Consider the following 16,450-nt stretch of genomic DNA (forward strand, 5'->3'; position numbering starts at 1 on the left):
AGCACTGCCTGGGGAAATGCAGGATAAACTATCCGCTCTTCACACCCGATCTGTCGTCCTAACGGATGCACCCCAACATCGTTCGGCAGGACCCTGGGTGAGGGGTTTCTGTTATATACCCTACCCACTGAAGACATCCGAGCTCGACCGAAGAGCGCCGCATATGCTCACTTGAGCTCCGAATCGCTTCTCCGAGCCATTGTACGACTATGAACAGCCCGTCCTCCGGCCTCATGGCCGACTCCGTCTTCCGCTCGGGAGACCAGCCATCCAACTCTCAAAACCATTCACAACCAAAGCGCATCCGCCTCTCGTTGGCCTGTAACCAGTGCCGGAAGCGCAAGGTGAGATGCGACGCCCAAACGCCTAAATGTCACAACTGCATCCTCCGGGGTGACAACTGCGAGACGACAAATCCCAGAAACCCAAACCAGCATGCAGTCCGCAGATGGGCTGCTAAGAATAGTACAACACAGAGCGAAGGCAGCAGCATACATGAGGCGTCTGAGACGCCGCGGGCTCATCCGCACCTTCGAACTGCCTCGCCCAGAGCGCGACAGTACCTCTCTCCTGCGTACGACGACGGCTCCGAAGGTGGAGATGTCGCGTCTCGAAAGATGTCGTGGGTGGCTCAAGCCTACCGCGCCAACGCCCGCGATAACCAAAGCCCGCATGAGCACTCGGAGCTCAATCCTGACATGGCCCTGAACACCGACGAGAGTCCACATCGGCTAAAGTTCATGGGCGGCAGCAGCGTTCAGTCTTTGACAATGTTTGCCGACCTATTTTTCCGCAAACGCGGTCTGAAGCCGCTGTCGCCCTACTTCCGGTTTGGTATGCATCACGTTGAAGAATATCAAGTCCCCCTGTCGTTCCAGCTGCCGTCGCTCCCTCCACTTCCAACACTGGACGCATATCTAGATGTGTACATGAAGCGGATCTTCCCACTGTTTCCTGTGTTTAATGAGCCCACGCTTCGCTCCGAGTTGGGTCGGCTCTCAACACTCCAAGACTCGGACTCCTCTGTCGGATTGCAGAACCTCATCGAACCGTCCCAGGTTCCCCTCTTAGTGTGTATCTACAGTATAATCTGCATCGGAGCTGATGAAGAGATTTGTTCGCTCACTGAGGTGGGCACCCATTACTTGACAGCAGCTTACAGTCTGTTGGCGCACGTCATCTCCACCCCATACTTGGCCTCAGTGCAAGCCCTCGTTCTATTGACCATTGCACTGCGCGGTCGGAGTAAGGAAGGTCAAGGCTGGCAGACTCTTGGCCAAGCCATACGCATCGCCCACTCCATCGGCCTCCACCGACATGCGTCGACAAAACACCGTGGCAACCCAACCGAACCCGGGACCTCGGTGCCGTCGCTCGGGTACCAAGCAGACCGAAAACTTCACAGTCGAGTATGGTGGACCTGCTACAATCTCGAGAAGCTAATGGAGCTGGAAACCGGTCGTCCAAGTGCGATACATGACTCGGACTGTGACCACAGGCTACCAGATTCTGTACCTATCCCCAGTGCTGGAATAGTATCATTATCAGCCTCGGAAGCCCAGAATAGCCATCAGACTATCGACTACTTCCAGCCCTGGGCTTCATTGAGTCGCATAATTAGCAGCATCAGCGCTCATATCTACCGCAGGTCAGGACAATCTCAGACCTCTCGAATTTTGCTAGGCGATACTGTCCGCCTGGACTTGGCGCTTACCGAGTGGGCCCAGTCACTGCCGCCTGAGATCCGCCCTCCAGGCCTGAATAGCGGAAACGTGATTTTGTGTGAGAAGGGTCACAAACATCTTGCAATCTTCTTGGCTATTCAGTATCACCATGCTCTTATATCTCTCCATAGGGCGGCTCTGGTGTTTCCCGAGTCCATGTATCGAACACATATCAACTCGCAAGCGGACTCCGGTACATTGACAGCTGTAGAGCTCACGCGCCTCAGGCGCGGGGCTGAGATATGCATCGGCTCAGCAAGAGCGATTGTGAGACTTGTTGGGGAAATAGCCGATGACTCTTCGCCGACGCCTCGGGCAAGAGGCAGAATGTTCGGCGAGGTTCCCCATACCAAATCAGAATCGATGATCTTTACCATCACGCAACCACTCATCTCAGCTGTGGCTCTAGCACTGCATATCCTCAAGCAACCTAGCTCCAGGCTTGCACGCTCTGACCTGGAGCTCTTAGGTATAGCGGCACAGTATGCAGAAGAGCAATACACCAACGTCTCGCAGAACCCCCGCTTCATCCAGGCGTGTTCGGTCCTCCAATCAAACATGTCTGAAATTGTATCCTTTCACCGGCAAAATCGCGGCTCAACAAGCTACATCGCCATGGAATCTACACGAAGCGAACGTACGCCGGTAGAGGATCCAAATGCTGGAATTATCGCTGCGGATATAGACATCATGGACTTTGAACTTCCAGACTTGACCGGATTGTTCACTGAGATCAGTAACACTGATCTCTTTGGAGGTGTCTGACTCGAGCATCTTTGGGGGATGTTGGGCGCAAATGGGCAGTTTGCGGAAGGCTCTGGGTCTTGGCCGCAGTGACGAAATCATAGTGTATTTTTAATGTGCGAATTGTTTGTTCGTATGTTTGAATCGAACACAATCTCTAGCTATGGTGTGTAAGCGTGTGGTTGGTTCGTCTTTACGGGCAAATGTTGGTCGACACTGGCTCTAAGTCTGAACTTTTAGCGCGTGGAAGACACGGTTGTCGTAAGTTGAAAGGAGACCGGCGGGTCTCCATGACAAGCGGAGATTCTGCGGAGGACGGCGGAGCTACCTGGAAGCCACGAGGCCCGGGTGCTGGCTGCTACTGATAGAGTTCAAAGTGGAGGTATGATCGCCGCGGGTGAAGAGGCTATGTATGCATTTTTTTGAGTACTCAACGATCCACGGACGTCATCAAGCCTTGAGGGGAATTGAAATGAGGTTGTGAACTGTCAATTGAGGTTAGAACTCCGCCCGGTACCGCGCGGTTTGGTGCCCTTACTTCATACTTCCGCAATGAAGCTTATTTGTGTTTTCGAGCACTCCGCTAGTGTTGGTCGTAAGTATAAGGCTAGGGGTCCTGTATTATAAGGGCTATATCCCCCAGGCGTTTGATAGAGGACGAATGCGTAAATAAATACTCGCTTCCACGCAGAATTTGACGCATCCGTAACAGCCAAGCAAGATAACGAAGCATTGGCAACCATGGCCCCTTTTTCAGTACCTGCACCCTCCGAGATTGCTCATCTTGGATTCCGTACTTCGAACCCTCAACGGCTGGTTGACTTCTATCTGAAGTTCTTGGGGGCAAGGGTTGTACTCATCAACGACTTTATTTCCGTTCTCACCTGGGATCAAGAACATCACCGCTTGGCTATCATCAACGATGCCATAGCGATTCCCAAAAAAGAGAACACCTGCGGACTAGATCACGTTGCACTAAAGTTCGCCTCGGTTGGCGAACTTGTCAAGGTGTATCAGTCTGGCAGGGAAGCGGGGATTAAACCTTTTCTTTGTCTCAACCATGGGGTGTCCACCAGCTTGTACTATAGAGACCCCGACGGCAATCGTATCGAGGCATTGATCGAAGCCTATAACAACCCGGAGGACGTCCAGAAACACATGGCTACCTTGGATCCTTTAAATATCAAGGCTGCCAGATTCGATCCGGAAGACCTGATGCGCAGAGTCAACGCGGGCGAGGATGACGAGGCGTTAAGAAGAGCAGGTTTCATTGGTCCATCTCATGTAGCACCGCAGCAGCTGGGATCATAAGCTTGGACTGGGGAATCACCTAGTATGGAACCACTTGAGCTCGCTTTGGGTTTCTCCTGTTTAGGATAGCAATGGTATCATGAGTGCATGAATACCGAAGATAGGCCAGAAAATTGTTGTTCAGTGATTTTTATCGAGAGTTATGCTTCAGGATTCCCTACATTTTGAAGGGGGTGGGCCATGGGTGTAACGATATCGGCCTACGTATATCTTAGTCTGTCATTAATTGAGGATGTCCTTAAGACTCAAATATGAGAACTCTAAAGCAACAAGATAGGTACTGATATCACAAGCAGGCTTAACTAGACTGTGGTGTTACCAGTCTGTCAGGTTTGGGACTTGACTACAATTTGGTATAAGAGATACCTCTGAGTACATCATTATTCCAAAGCGACTTGTCCTCGGTGAGCGAGCGGCATCCGAAACTGAACAGTCAAAAGTGACATGCCGGGGGTATGTAGCGTGATGTTGTGTCAATTTCATGAACACATGCCCTAGTCCCAGCTTTAAATGTATTCGAACATTCATTTTCTCGAACAATTGACGGGCCGTTGTCAGCACTCGATATCCAAAGACACATTGGCCTCAAATAGTTGTATAATAACTCAGTTACTGAACTCTTTGCGATCAAGAACCCCCAACATATACACCGGCGCAGCAACCCGCATCGGATGCCGAGCCGCCGCGTTCCGGTCCATGCCTGCCGCCGGCCGGCCGGCAGCCTATGCCCCACTCACGCGTCCATTTACGGTGTCGAGCGTCCCCATCGGCGACCTCCAAGCTCAAGGTCATACTACAGGATGACCAGGCTTATGGCTTCATCCGTTACAACCGCCGCGACCTCAAGCCCCGATTCAAGTCCCTCACAGAGATCCGCGAGCCATACTACTCGGTAATGAGATAGCGGTACCTGGAAGATGCGCAGGACACGTCAGTGAGAGACTGGCTCGCGTTTGTCGACGATGCCATATAGCACTAACTCTTACAGCATGGGCCATTACGTGGACGGTCTGAAGTTCGCAGGCGGGTCTTTCTGACTCTTCCCCGAGGACAAGCTGAAGGAGCTCATTAACCTAGCCTACCAACACGACGTATACATCTCAACTGTAAAGCCCGGCTGCCCCAGGAGATTCCCTTCGGAGACACTAGACATCACAGGGCGTTTGGATCAAACACTTCCTCACCCAGTCCAACCCCGAAGCCGTTGTCGATCGCTACCTCGAAACTTGCAAACGCCTAGGTTTCGACGTTGTCGAGTTCTCCATCGGCTTCCTCTTGCTGCCGCCCGACAACTAGCTCCGCCTCGTTGATCGCGTCCAGGTAGCCAGCGTTATGCCGAAGCCCGAGACCGGTAGCTAGTCGGATCCGTCCATGGTCCTCGACCTCGGCAAGAATTTCGTCGCTGCGGACGTCGAGCGCATCATGATTGAGAGCAAGGATATCACAATTAACGTTGAGATGTGGCGGACAGATATGAATCAGAAGATCATGAGGGATCTGCCCTTGAATAAGGCCATGCTTGACACCCGGGACCCGGTGGTGTTCAATTGGTATCTGAGGAAGTTTGGGATTGACGTCAACCTGTTTGTCGATCACTTTAAGATCGTACAGCTGAGCGGCCTCAGGGCGGGTGTTTGGGGCATGGCGGATACGTTTGGCAAGATCACGACTTTCCGATAAGCTAAGATCGGACTTTGCGCCCCAACGTTGCGGATGAGGCAAAGGCAAACTCTCTTCTTGTCGTTATCTCCTCATACGCGATGGTGCCTCGAAACGGTAGATGCTGAGTGCCCAACGATAATGAATCTTCTCAATCGTCATTGAAGCCCAAACGTTCTGCCAGCGGGGTCACAACTGGATATCAAAAGCTGCGCGGTTGCTTAAGAGCTGACGACGCCAGCACAGGGTGTACCATATCCGACGTTGACGAGGTTCATGCGAAACCTCGCATTAATGTGGTCAACGTTGGCTTGGTGCGTCCAAGTGCACCGTGTCTCCCTTCTGGCGCAGCCTAAGCAGTCTGATTTGACCGTGGAACGGTGCCGTTCGCGGAATAGCTCGACCTTCATCCGATGTCCCCAAGCTCCAAGCCTCCCCGTGCCGGACTCCCGGAGGCATACGCGTCCGCAAGTCAGGGCCCCTCCGTTCCATCCGGCATGCAGTGAGACCACCCCAGACTCCGCACACTGGCACGCGGGCTCCGCACAGCCGTTTTCCTCCTCGGAATGAAGTCTAGACTCCTGTAACGGCGTCCTGTCTTGCGGGGTGTCTCCAAACCCCCAACCACACCCACATCGGCATTCCCAAACTGCAAAACGAAGAATGCACTCGTCTGCTAGCACCCTAGATTGGTTCAAGTACTTTGCCTCACAGTCTCCTGACACCATAGCGGGTTACCGTTACACCCGAATCCTGTACTTGGCTATCTGTTCTCAAGATCTCAGGGGCCGCGGACCCAAGCTTTTCGGTCCGTCAATGACGGCGGCGCACCACTTCACTTTACCTGGCACCTGGCCAATCATTATGGGCATCGCGACACCCTGCCGGTCGCTAGAAGTGAGGCCCTTGATTATGCTCCATATCGGTATGTGGCATGAAGCCTTAACTTGCCTGAAGTCGGTGCGTGAAACATGCAATCTACATGTAGACGGAGTGCATCAAAGCTCCAGTCCTCTGTCTAGTCGCCAAAGATCCCACCAATGAGATTCCGTTTCAGCGATTGCTCGCTCACTGACATCCAACCTACAAACGGGCTCCTCCGCAACAATATATCCCAAACGACTTCGGATGTGCTGCCGACGACTAGTCAAAGGATCTCCATCGTAGAGGTCCCAATGCGACACTGCAATATCCCGGTATACCTCCGATCGGTCGCGGAAGGAATCAGTAATCTGTAAATTCTTGAAAGGTTTGATTTAGGGCCTTGGCGTGACAAGAATTTGCGCGGCGTCGCGTTTACGAGTCATAAGTCGATTCAGAGGTGCGGGGCATCCCTCGATAGATCATTCACTGGTCATTGTGACCTCAAAACTTCCTGTCCACCTCCCGAAGTCATAACCACAACTGCATTCTCTCCGCTGCAGTTGTATCTCCTAGACGCCGGACGTGCAACTGAGGCGGAAAGACAGTTGTTCTGGATAGAGTTAGACTGCGAGACGACAGTAAGCGAGCGGCGACCCCAGTGACGACAAGAAAGCCGTCTCCACCGAACGACTTCAGGTAAATTAAGCGCTCGCCACGGCAGTGGTTCCACTCCGATCAGCAAACAGCAATTACCGTCTGGCCCGTTTGATTTGCCTCGGACGGTCCACCGAGCCTCGACAAGCCTAGGGTGGACGCGCAATCACATCAAGGCAAGCCAAAGTGGACAGCTCCTTGTGAAAGTGTGGTCGGCGGAAGAGGTGCCGAGTCGGGACCGGTCTTTGAAGGTAAGCTGCTGTCTTAGGGTTTGCGGCTCAACTTGGCAAACACAATGGCCCGTGATGGACTCCCACGGATGTCAATAGAGGAGACTCAATACTCCATCAACAAGGTAGCAGCGATTGTATGTGTTGTGAATGCAATCCAATGAATGTTTCTGAACGCTTGAAATTGGGTATGTTTATCCAAGTATCAGCGAAAGCTTCCACTTGTTGCCTCTGGGGCAGGTTGAGAAGTAAATAATTAGCTAGTTGGCTTTGAACCCAAACGGCCTACAGCTTTGTGTAATGAATAGCGAAAAAAGTCCCGAGGATCGAAAAGGTGATCCCAAGACAAGAAAGAATGCGCCGCCCATTGCCCTTGTCCTCCGGAACGCCTTACTGTGCAGCTGAAGTTTTCTCGTCTAATGTACGTTTGGCCGTCGTCAATGCCTAAAGAAATGCAAAGCGTCATGTAGTCTCGCTCATCCACCGCCCTCCAAACACACCATGCTGCTCGGTAGGCAGATTCTTAGATGACCAGACCCTTGCCGATGCCTTGTACTTGGAAACCGAGCTTCTCAAGTTCGGGTACAGACACGACGTTACGCCCATCCAGCACGAGTCGGGGGCGCTTCATGACAGAGGCCGCCCACTCCCAATCGACAGGATCGCCAAGATCCTCGTTCGCCGCGTCGAAATTGCAACCCTTGCAGCCTTCTGGGCACTCGGCTTCAGGCTTCATTCGCTTCAAGGGGTCGGTCGGCGTGTGGGTGCTGGTACGGGATACGAACTTCTCGAGTTCAACAATGTCCATCTCGGACAACGACTCCTTGATGAAAGCGTTGGCCTCTTCCCGGGAAGCCTCAGGGCTACTCCAGACGGATGAGCGGCGGGCAGTGGTCTGAGCCTGCTTAGGGTAGCGGAAGTGGTACCAAGGAGTAAGGATGCAAATGGCGCTCGATTCCTGGACAGCCTCGCGCCAGTTCGTGTGAACCTTGACGCGCTCGACAACACGCTCGTCGGAGATGGACTGGCGGACCTCGTTCATCACCTCCAACGGGTCACAGCCAGGGTCGAAGATGGCAATCTCACTGGGCATCTCGTGGGCCAGCTCGGTGATGATGTGCACAGCAATACTGTTGCGGGTGTCGTTGGTGTTCTCCTTGAAGGCGAAGCCGAGAATGGCCACCTTCTTGCGGCGCAGGTTGCCGTTCAGAGCACGGTGAACCTTCTGAGCGAAGCGCTCGCGTTGGTACTTGTTGATGTCGAGAACACCCATCCAGTAGTCGGCAACAGTGTCCAGGTGGAGAGTGCGTGCCATGTAGGCAAGGTTGAGGATATCCTTCTCGAAGCAAGAACCGCCAAAACCAACACCCGCGTGAAGGAACTTCTTACCCAGGCGGGAATCGGCACCGATGCCCTGGCTGATCTCCTGAACATCTGCACCGAGCTCCTCGCAAAGAGCACTGATGCTGTTAATGCTGCTGATGCGCTGGGCAAGCATGGCGTTGGCGACCAGCTTGGTGAGCTCGCTGGACCAAGTGTTGACGGTCAAGATCTTGGGCTCCGGGACCCAGGCAGCATAGATGCTCTTGAGAGCGTTTGCGGCACGGATACCGGCGGGGGTGGTAGAGCTGCCGATCAGAATACGGTCAGGGTGCATGAGGTCGCGAACAGCGGTTCCCTCGGCAAGAAACTCGGGGTTGGAGACAATTTCGAACTCGGCGTCGGGCTGATATTGCGCCATCTGCCAAGGTGTTAGCATCTGCCATGACCAAACTCATATGCCGCCGCGCAGGAGTGCATGGTTTTGAATGGAATCGAGCTTACAATCTCACGAATCATGCGGGCAGTTCCCGTTGGGACAGTGCTCTTCTCGACAATGACAGCACCGCTTTTGGCGAACTTGGCCACAGTCTCGGAAGCACCCTCAAGGGCACTCAGATCGGCAGTGTACCCAGCGCCGAGACCGTATGTCTTGGTGGGAGTGTTGACGCAGATGAGGACGATGTCGGCCTCGCCGATGCAGCCCTGGACGTCGGTGGTGAAGGCAAGGTTAGGCTTGCGAGGGGTAATCTTTACCGACTTGCCAGCCGAAGGGAGGAAGGCAGTCGTCTCGTTGGTGCCATCACGGGCGATGCGCACAATCTTGGGGAGACCAGCTTCGTGGATGGGCAGATGGGGAGAGTTCCACGCGGCGATGCGCTCGGCGTTGAGGTCAACAACGTTGACAGTGAGGTCAGGGTTGTGCAATGCGATCAGAGCCGCAGTTGGGCCACCTACAAGACATGGTTAGCTAGCTCATCCTCGTTATTTCAAGACCATTCGTATAGTCTCGGGTTTTTTGACATTGCACGGAGAGTAAGGTTTCCAGCGGAGGGCCACATACCAACAAAACCAGCACCAACGAAGCAGACATTCTTGACCTGCATCGGCTCGAGGGGCTCGAGATCTGAGGCGTTTGAAGCTGTGTCATGCTTGAACTCGGGGCTGCGAGGCCTCGACGCAGGAGGGGACGAGTTCGGGGTCCCGCTGCCCGAGCCGGCTTCTGAGTGCCCCGCGCTGAGGGCAGGCGATTGAGAGACCATGCTACCGACAGTGGAGGTTGTGTCTGTTGTGGCAAAGGATGTGCGCACGAAGTTTGCAGCCATCGATGAAATGCTCTGTTGGCTAACAGAGCTACCTACGATGTATGAATCACAAACGGGGTGATGACGTCCCGATTGGTAGAAATAGCGACCGGTGCGCGGCTATATTGACGGTCGGCGACAAAGTTCGAAGATCCCCAAATCAAAGGAAATCGATGAAACTGTGCGGCGAATTGCGAGTCTTGTACTGGAGTCGTAGACCCGGGTACTGGAGAGAAAGGGGGAGAAGCTCCGATCTAAATATATAGAGTGGATTGAATGGTTGGTGGCGTTGCTTGTCAAAGTCGATGCAACGCGACAAAAGCTGACGGCACCTAGAAACCGAGAGGAGGTCCAGAGAAAGAGAAGCCAGGAGTTCAACAAGCGGCTGATGAGCTTGGATAGGTTTCTCCCAAAGTCAAAAGCTGAATTCCCTTGCGTTGCTTGGCGAACCCAGTCTCTGCTTCCTTTTTTCTGTTCTGTGGCGGTCGACACTCGTTGCGTGAAGGATTCACAAGACAAGGTCGAGTCGAGGGCGTACAGAGTAGTTTTGGGGGGGATCAGAAAGCACGGATAGCGGATCGGAAAGGTGGGCGCGGGTGACGGCGTCGACGTAAATGTAGGACGGCGTACGTGGGAACCAAGGTGGGATTGGACGGTGGCACTAACGCTCCAACCGGATTCAAATGGGATTGGCGCCCGTTTTGTAAGAGGCTGTCGACTGAGGTGCGGCGAGGTGTCCCGGAAAGGCAAACAGGGACTGGGCGAGGACGGGAGAGCCGTGAGGAGGCAACGAGCTTGGAGCTGGATTGACGATCTGGGGGCCTCGGTACGACGTGATGTGAAGAGCGCAAATGGCAGCTATGCGGCGAAGATGTGGAACGAGCGGCAGGTTATCCAAACCTGGAGGTTCATCAATCTCCGACGTAGGATGAGGGAAAGAAATAGTACGGTTACAACAGCAGCGATGATGACGGACCAGATAGACGACTTCAAGTGGGAGAGGCAACGGACAGAGCACCAGGGGGGGCTCTTTCTTGATATATCCTCCAGGGTCTTGGCTCTTTGTTCCTTGTTGCTCCCCTCCTCCTCTTGTGCGTCGACGGTGCCATCCGACAGTCGTTGACGGTGGGCTGTACGAAGGTAGATTGTGGGTTGTGGGTTGTGGACCAGACCACAGAATTGGACAGTGTGATAGGGGACGGACGGATGATGGGATGGTTGGATGGGATGGAGAAGGAGATGGGCATGCGGGACTGTATGTGGGTTGGATGGGCGCATGGCATGGAGAGAGAAGGGAATAGGCATGACATGGGCATCATATCCCTGCTCCGGGAAGAACTAGGAGGGAGGAGCAATTCGCATCCCAGATGCCACGAATACTTGATACTTGCCGCTCAGTGAGGTACTCGACCATGCGCGGCACCCGCACTAGAGGGCGAGAGAAGGAGAGAGAGAGAGAGAAAGAGAGAGAGACAGAGCCGGCATGGCAGGGACCAGGAGCCCGAAGGTGTACTCGACAGCAGATCCCAGGAGTCAGGAGCGAAACCGGGACCAGAACCTGGTCACTGTCTTCCTCGATAGTGGAGTGAAGGTGATGGAACGGTTCGAGGAGGCATTGACGAACGGTACGTATCGAGCTTGGAAGCTCGGTATTCGTGCCTGATCTCGTCCTCGCTCGGAGGAGAGAACCTGAAGACGAGTTGAGCTGCCATCTCGGTACTCAAAGATGCATACAGAGGACAGCTTTCCCTGGCAAAGAAAACAAGTGCACATGCCGATGCCACTGCAACTGGAATTGTAACTGCAGCCAGCGGAGAGCGTACGGCGCAGCATACCATCAACGGAGAGGGAGGGAGGGAGCTGTCCTCCGCCCGGCGGATGCCCCCAATCTTGTGCCGTTTTCGCACTCCAGGAGACTTCTTGGCCTTATCGCACGGCAACGTTTCCACCGCTCCAAGCTTGGCATTCGGTATGGCAGCCGTGTCCAACGCCAGAACCCATTTGCCTTGCAGCACCACTGCGGGAGCAAATAGACGGAACGTTTGCATGTTAGGATGGGAATAGGGGACACGCTTGGCTTGGCGCCATCCACGCAGTCACCATCTCCGTACTTGCTGTTTATCCGCCGGACAACAGGTTTTTTTTTTTTTTTTGTGCGCAAAGAGGTGCGCGAAAACACCGTACATGTTCGAGCGGCTGGGTGGCCACGGCTGTTGGGGCAGAGGCGGCGGGGTGCCCCGGACAGCTGCAGCGTTACGACTCAACGATGATCGGATGGCGTGGAGGGGTGCGTATACTCCGTTTGAGATGGATGTCGAGGGCCGGAGTGTAGGACAGGCGACGGCAAGGTCTTGGTCCGGTCCCTGAACCTCTCATTCTTCGATGCCAGACGGAACCCTTGTTTGGGCCCCTCTGATCCTTTCCCCGTGGGCGCTGCCCTTGGGCGATGGTGATGGACAGGAGTCTCACTTAAAGCGGACGCTTCCAAGCCATTTTTTGGATTTGCATTGCCAGCCACTATTGATGCTAGTGCAGATGCTGCAGGCTCGTCAGAGAGAGTGGTTTCGCGATGTCAGACCAATGTGGTCTGGCGCCAGTGATGCTCGACGGTTGACTAATGACAAGCCCATCATTACACGGTCCCGTCACCGCCAGACGTGTAGCGAGAGAGCCAATTCAAGCTGAAATGACAGACCGGCGGGAGGTACATGACGCTGGAGAGGGGCTCCAGTTCCCCAAGGTCACGGCGGCCCCAATGGCCCATTTTCCGACATGAGCTTCGTTCGACCCAAGTCATGGCCTGCGATGTACTTGGGTTCTCGCTGCCGCCTCGCAGTGGACAGAAGTACCTCGGCGACTGGGTATCATCGGGACCTTTCGGCGAGCCGACTACACTGGAAATTGGGGTTTGGGGACGGGATGGGTACGTACACGGCGACCAGCATAGTGACTTCAAACCAAAACCATCTTCAGAGAAAAGGTGAAATTTAGCGGCAGTTACGGATACATGCTGAGGGGCCCCCCTCGTAGTTTACGTGCTTGGCATGCGAAGGCTCTGCACGTTATTTTGGATTATGTCCCTGACCTCTCGGACAGAGTGTCCGTTTTCTTCCCACGCCGTCCATTCTTACCGTTCGTTACTTTGGACTTTGGACTAACGCTGGCTGCCCAGTCACCCCCTGCCAGAAGGACAGGAGCGGAAACTCACTACCGGTTCCTAACTACTGCACTAGCACGGCACCGCATGGCAGGCTGGCGGGCAGAAAAGCAGCAAGGGGCCTGTATCTGTCTTAGCCTCACCTGGAGTCAGTGACATCATCTCGAACGGCGCGCCAGTCTAGACCTTTGAACTGACTGCAATGTCTTTTTGCAGCTAGGCACAGTGTAGCATGGAAATCCAAGCAAGTAAGCAAGCAGAGACAGGGTCGGGGAAATCAACGGCCACTTTTGTGTTCGTCCCGGGTTGCGCTCCTTCAAAGCTCGAAACGCCTCCAACGAACCCACCCTGCCTGGTGCTGCTCGTTGCATTGTCTGCTCTGCCCGCTGCCTCCGGGATGGATGGCGTGCGAGAAAATGCGGCGCTTCCGCTGAACTTGGTTTGGCTAAATGCTTAGCAGCAGCAGCTTATCAAAACGTCCTGCTCTGTCTGGAAGTGCCATTGCCCATCACTCCACCTCTTCATACGACAGTACCCTGCTGGTTCATGAACTTTTTTTCTTCCTTCGCTCTCCCCGTCCCCTTCTGGTTCTGCGAGTCCGCAAGTCTAGTGTAATGAGCAGACTCCACCCCGCCATCTCCAGGGCCAGCTGGAAGCGGTTGTCTTGTTGGCTGCGACCGAGATCCATCCAAAGCTTGCTTGCATTGTCTCTCCAGCTTGTGTAGCTGGCCTCTCTCCCTCACGAGGCGGTCCATTGGGCTTCGGCAGGACGAATCTAAGCTGAAATTCTCTGCACGGGACACGAGGAGACCCTCCCACGCAGGACCCTCAGATATATTGGAAATCGTCTTCGTCATCGGCCAGCATCTTTCATCTGGCCACGGGCCACTTGTGGGTCGCATTGAGCGAGTCCAACCCGTACCTCCTCCTGGGTTGGCTGTTAGATATTGCGGCACATCCACCCTGCTTCACGATAGGCAGGGGCACGCGATATAAGATACCCGGCGGTGGCCCCATGCCGCACTGAATATGAGGTTCTTCATCGCCTCAGGATTAAGGTTGTGGGCTGGGATCGGGTTGACACTCTCGCTGATCGCCATCATCCGTTCGCTTTGTCGTTTTACCCATACGAGTTACTTAGGGGTCGCCCCGACCCTGTCCGGTATGCCCCCCTCGCATCGAGACGGCGCTGAGCCTCCAAGTCTCGGGCATAGCACGTTATCCGCCGCCATTGTGATCTCACCCTTGATCGTTGACGAACGAGCACCAGTCAATGAACGTTTTGTGCGTACACAACCGTCGGGCCGGAACTGACAGATCGGCAAAAGCCCGAAGAACGGTTCAGAGAGCCCGTCAAGCTTGGCCGCTTTCGCACCAGCCCCCACACCCCTCTCCCGCCTTCCACTCCTCCAACGGGGTGGCGGAAACTAGGAGATGAGGACGGGGGTTCGCGGAGGGGACCCTCGGTGCCTCATTACGGATGCAATCACAGAAATTACATAGTACATTGGCCGCAGGGTACCGCCGAGGGTGAGGCTGGTTTTTAGTGGCTGCTCAAAGCAGATCGCCTCGCGTCGTCCACCCATCAGCTGTGCCCAAAGACATATTTGGGGGTCTGCAATCAACTGGGAGCGCACGCCATCATCCAATAGCCGTGAGGAGCCAGACGTGTCGAGGGGGCAAAATCAACATGACACCCGTTAAGCGCAGGCGTCTCACACTGATTTGGGTCAAGCAGAAAGCCCGGCAATAGTGCGATGGCAAATTCTGCTCCCCTACCCTGTCAACGCATGCACAATGCAGGACTGGGAGAAAAAGACAAAGGTCGTGATCTTCAGGCACAGACAGCCAGACGACCAAACTAGTTGCTGACCACTGTCTAATTAGAGCACATGTGCCGTTGGTTGATGGCCGCGCGCGGGGGGTCGCCACGAATCACACCACGCCTGTGTGCTGTTGGCTCTGCCTTTTGGTGGTGTCGTCCTACACGAAGACGCCGCAAGGGACGAACGGCAGCGTGAGCGAGAGTCAGTGTCCGAACCGCAAAGACACAACGGCGAGACACTCTAGGGCAACCAGCCAGATTGGGGGTAGGAGGGTTAGTGGCTGGGGGACGTAGGGCCGAGTGTCATCGACACAGAGAGCGAGAGAGAACGGAGGAACCGCTGCCACAACAGGGTGAAACCAGTTCCTCAGTCCGACGGGTTCGAGTGCACGTCCAATCGGGGGCGCAAGGGCGGTGGGTACTCCCAGGTAAAGAGCATCCCTCCAGGTTCCTCGGTCCAGACGAGGCCGTTGTGTCAAGGTGACCCCCGTCAGATCGATAAGGCATGCAGGCGGGATCCGGTACGGCTGTGCTGCTGCACAGAGCGAACCTTGGCGCCGGTACGCGTCTGGCGTTGTACACTATAGCAAGGTTTGTCGTTTGCTGCGGGGAACAGTTCGAGCTGTCCGCCGTCCGCCGTCGCTCGGTTGGGGTCTGTTTGCTCGCTTGTATACTACCTATGTAGCTGACGGCTCCAAGTGGGACGATTCGCGATACAGCCATAAGTCTTGCCAAGAGACGATAGAGACACACAAGAAGCAAGCTCACCTCGAAGGCTGGCAGACTAGCAGCAAGGTCCGTCAAACCCAGACAAGTGTGTGAGGTGCAACATGATTACGTGGTGGGAGGGAGGGCTACCTGTACACACCGTCCCGTCCCAGCTGTGATGTACTCTGGTACATACATACTATGGTATCAGGCCAAAGTTTTTATCCCTGTCAGGTATCTTGTGGCTTGCAAGCAGGCAGATCTAAGCACTGGTACTTCGCACACTTAGGTGACTGTTCAGCCAGTTGGGCTGTGAATCCTCGCTGGCTGTGGGGTCAAAGCCAAGAACTACCTGTTGTGGGTAAAAGACTTACCCATCACACCATAGTATACCTACCGGTAGTGTATGAGCGGACCGCTGGGGACTTGTGCGCGGTATTCCTTGCTCAATGGTGGTGCAGCGGACCGCCAAGTTGGCACGCAGAGCGGAGAGAGATGCAGGCTCCCCCCACCCGGCCCAGCGCCATCCCCTGTCACTGCTGACGACGCCTCGTTGATTACAGGCTCGGCAAGGTGGATCGTGGAACGGGACAAAGCCTGGGATTCGAGAAGGCGAGGGAGAAGCGATGGAGCATCCTGTCTCGTCTCGGTTAATTCTGGCGTGGCGTGGCAGTCTGGCGTCGCACTGGGGTCAGGAGAGCGTGTCTCGTTGCCTCGCTGTTCGACCCTCGATCAGGCAGTGTTGTCGCGTCCGGTCGATCAATCGAGGTGGTTGTTCTCCCTTATCGCGCCCAGTAACGACTTTTCTTTTTCTCTCTCCTCCTCTCATTCTCGTTCCCTTTATTAGCCGTCCGGTAGGTCGCTGGTTGGAGCATCCAATCTCGTTCAGTCACATCCGCCGCGGGTTGTAAAATATCCCCCGGGTTGGCTGCACCCTCCCAAGAGCCAAG

At 54.7% G+C, this 16,450-nt stretch overlaps 6 protein-coding genes across 6 annotated transcripts; 5 read left to right on the forward strand and 1 right to left on the reverse strand.

The window, feature by feature from the left end:
* Positions 1-233: 233 nt before the first annotated feature.
* Positions 234-2,489, forward strand: ColSpa_03677 (putative transcriptional regulatory protein; the record flags this gene model as incomplete). Its single annotated transcript, XM_049269889.1, has 1 exon — positions 234-2,489. The coding sequence occupies one exon, from the start codon at positions 234-236 to the stop codon at positions 2,487-2,489; it is 2,256 nt and encodes a 751-aa protein (XP_049125846.1).
* A 720-nt stretch (positions 2,490-3,209) lies between these two features.
* Positions 3,210-3,779, forward strand: ColSpa_03678 (biphenyl-2,3-diol 1,2-dioxygenase 2; the record flags this gene model as incomplete). The annotated part of the gene is made up of 1 exon (XM_049269890.1): positions 3,210-3,779. The coding sequence occupies one exon, from the start codon at positions 3,210-3,212 to the stop codon at positions 3,777-3,779; it is 570 nt and encodes a 189-aa protein (XP_049125847.1).
* Positions 3,780-4,503: 724 nt separating this feature from the next.
* ColSpa_03679 (protein HEAT-STRESS-ASSOCIATED 32) lies at positions 4,504-5,075 on the forward strand (the record flags this gene model as incomplete). Its single annotated transcript, XM_049269891.1, has 3 exons — positions 4,504-4,671; positions 4,829-4,885; positions 4,929-5,075. The coding sequence occupies 3 exons, from the start codon at positions 4,504-4,506 to the stop codon at positions 5,073-5,075; spliced, it is 372 nt and encodes a 123-aa protein (XP_049125848.1).
* Positions 5,076-5,150: 75 nt separating this feature from the next.
* Positions 5,151-5,459, forward strand: ColSpa_03680 (protein HEAT-STRESS-ASSOCIATED 32; the record flags this gene model as incomplete). Its single annotated transcript, XM_049269892.1, has 1 exon — positions 5,151-5,459. The coding sequence occupies one exon, from the start codon at positions 5,151-5,153 to the stop codon at positions 5,457-5,459; it is 309 nt and encodes a 102-aa protein (XP_049125849.1).
* A 2,250-nt stretch (positions 5,460-7,709) lies between these two features.
* On the reverse strand, positions 7,710-9,831 carry ColSpa_03681 (UDP-glucose 6-dehydrogenase; the record flags this gene model as incomplete). The annotated part of the gene is made up of 3 exons (XM_049269893.1): positions 7,710-8,927; positions 9,011-9,459; positions 9,570-9,831. 3 exons carry the CDS (start codon positions 9,829-9,831, stop codon positions 7,710-7,712), a joined length of 1,929 nt encoding a protein of 642 aa, XP_049125850.1.
* Positions 9,832-11,293: 1,462 nt separating this feature from the next.
* ColSpa_03682 (uncharacterized protein) lies at positions 11,294-11,473 on the forward strand (the record flags this gene model as incomplete). The annotated part of the gene is made up of 1 exon (XM_049269894.1): positions 11,294-11,473. One exon carries the CDS (start codon positions 11,294-11,296, stop codon positions 11,471-11,473), a length of 180 nt encoding a protein of 59 aa, XP_049125851.1.
* Positions 11,474-16,450: the final 4,977 nt, after the last annotated feature.

This window comes from Colletotrichum spaethianum, assembly GCF_022836535.1.
Source record: "Colletotrichum spaethianum MAFF 239500 DNA, contig07, whole genome shotgun sequence".
Classification (NCBI taxonomy): Eukaryota; Fungi; Ascomycota; class Sordariomycetes; order Glomerellales; family Glomerellaceae; genus Colletotrichum; species Colletotrichum spaethianum.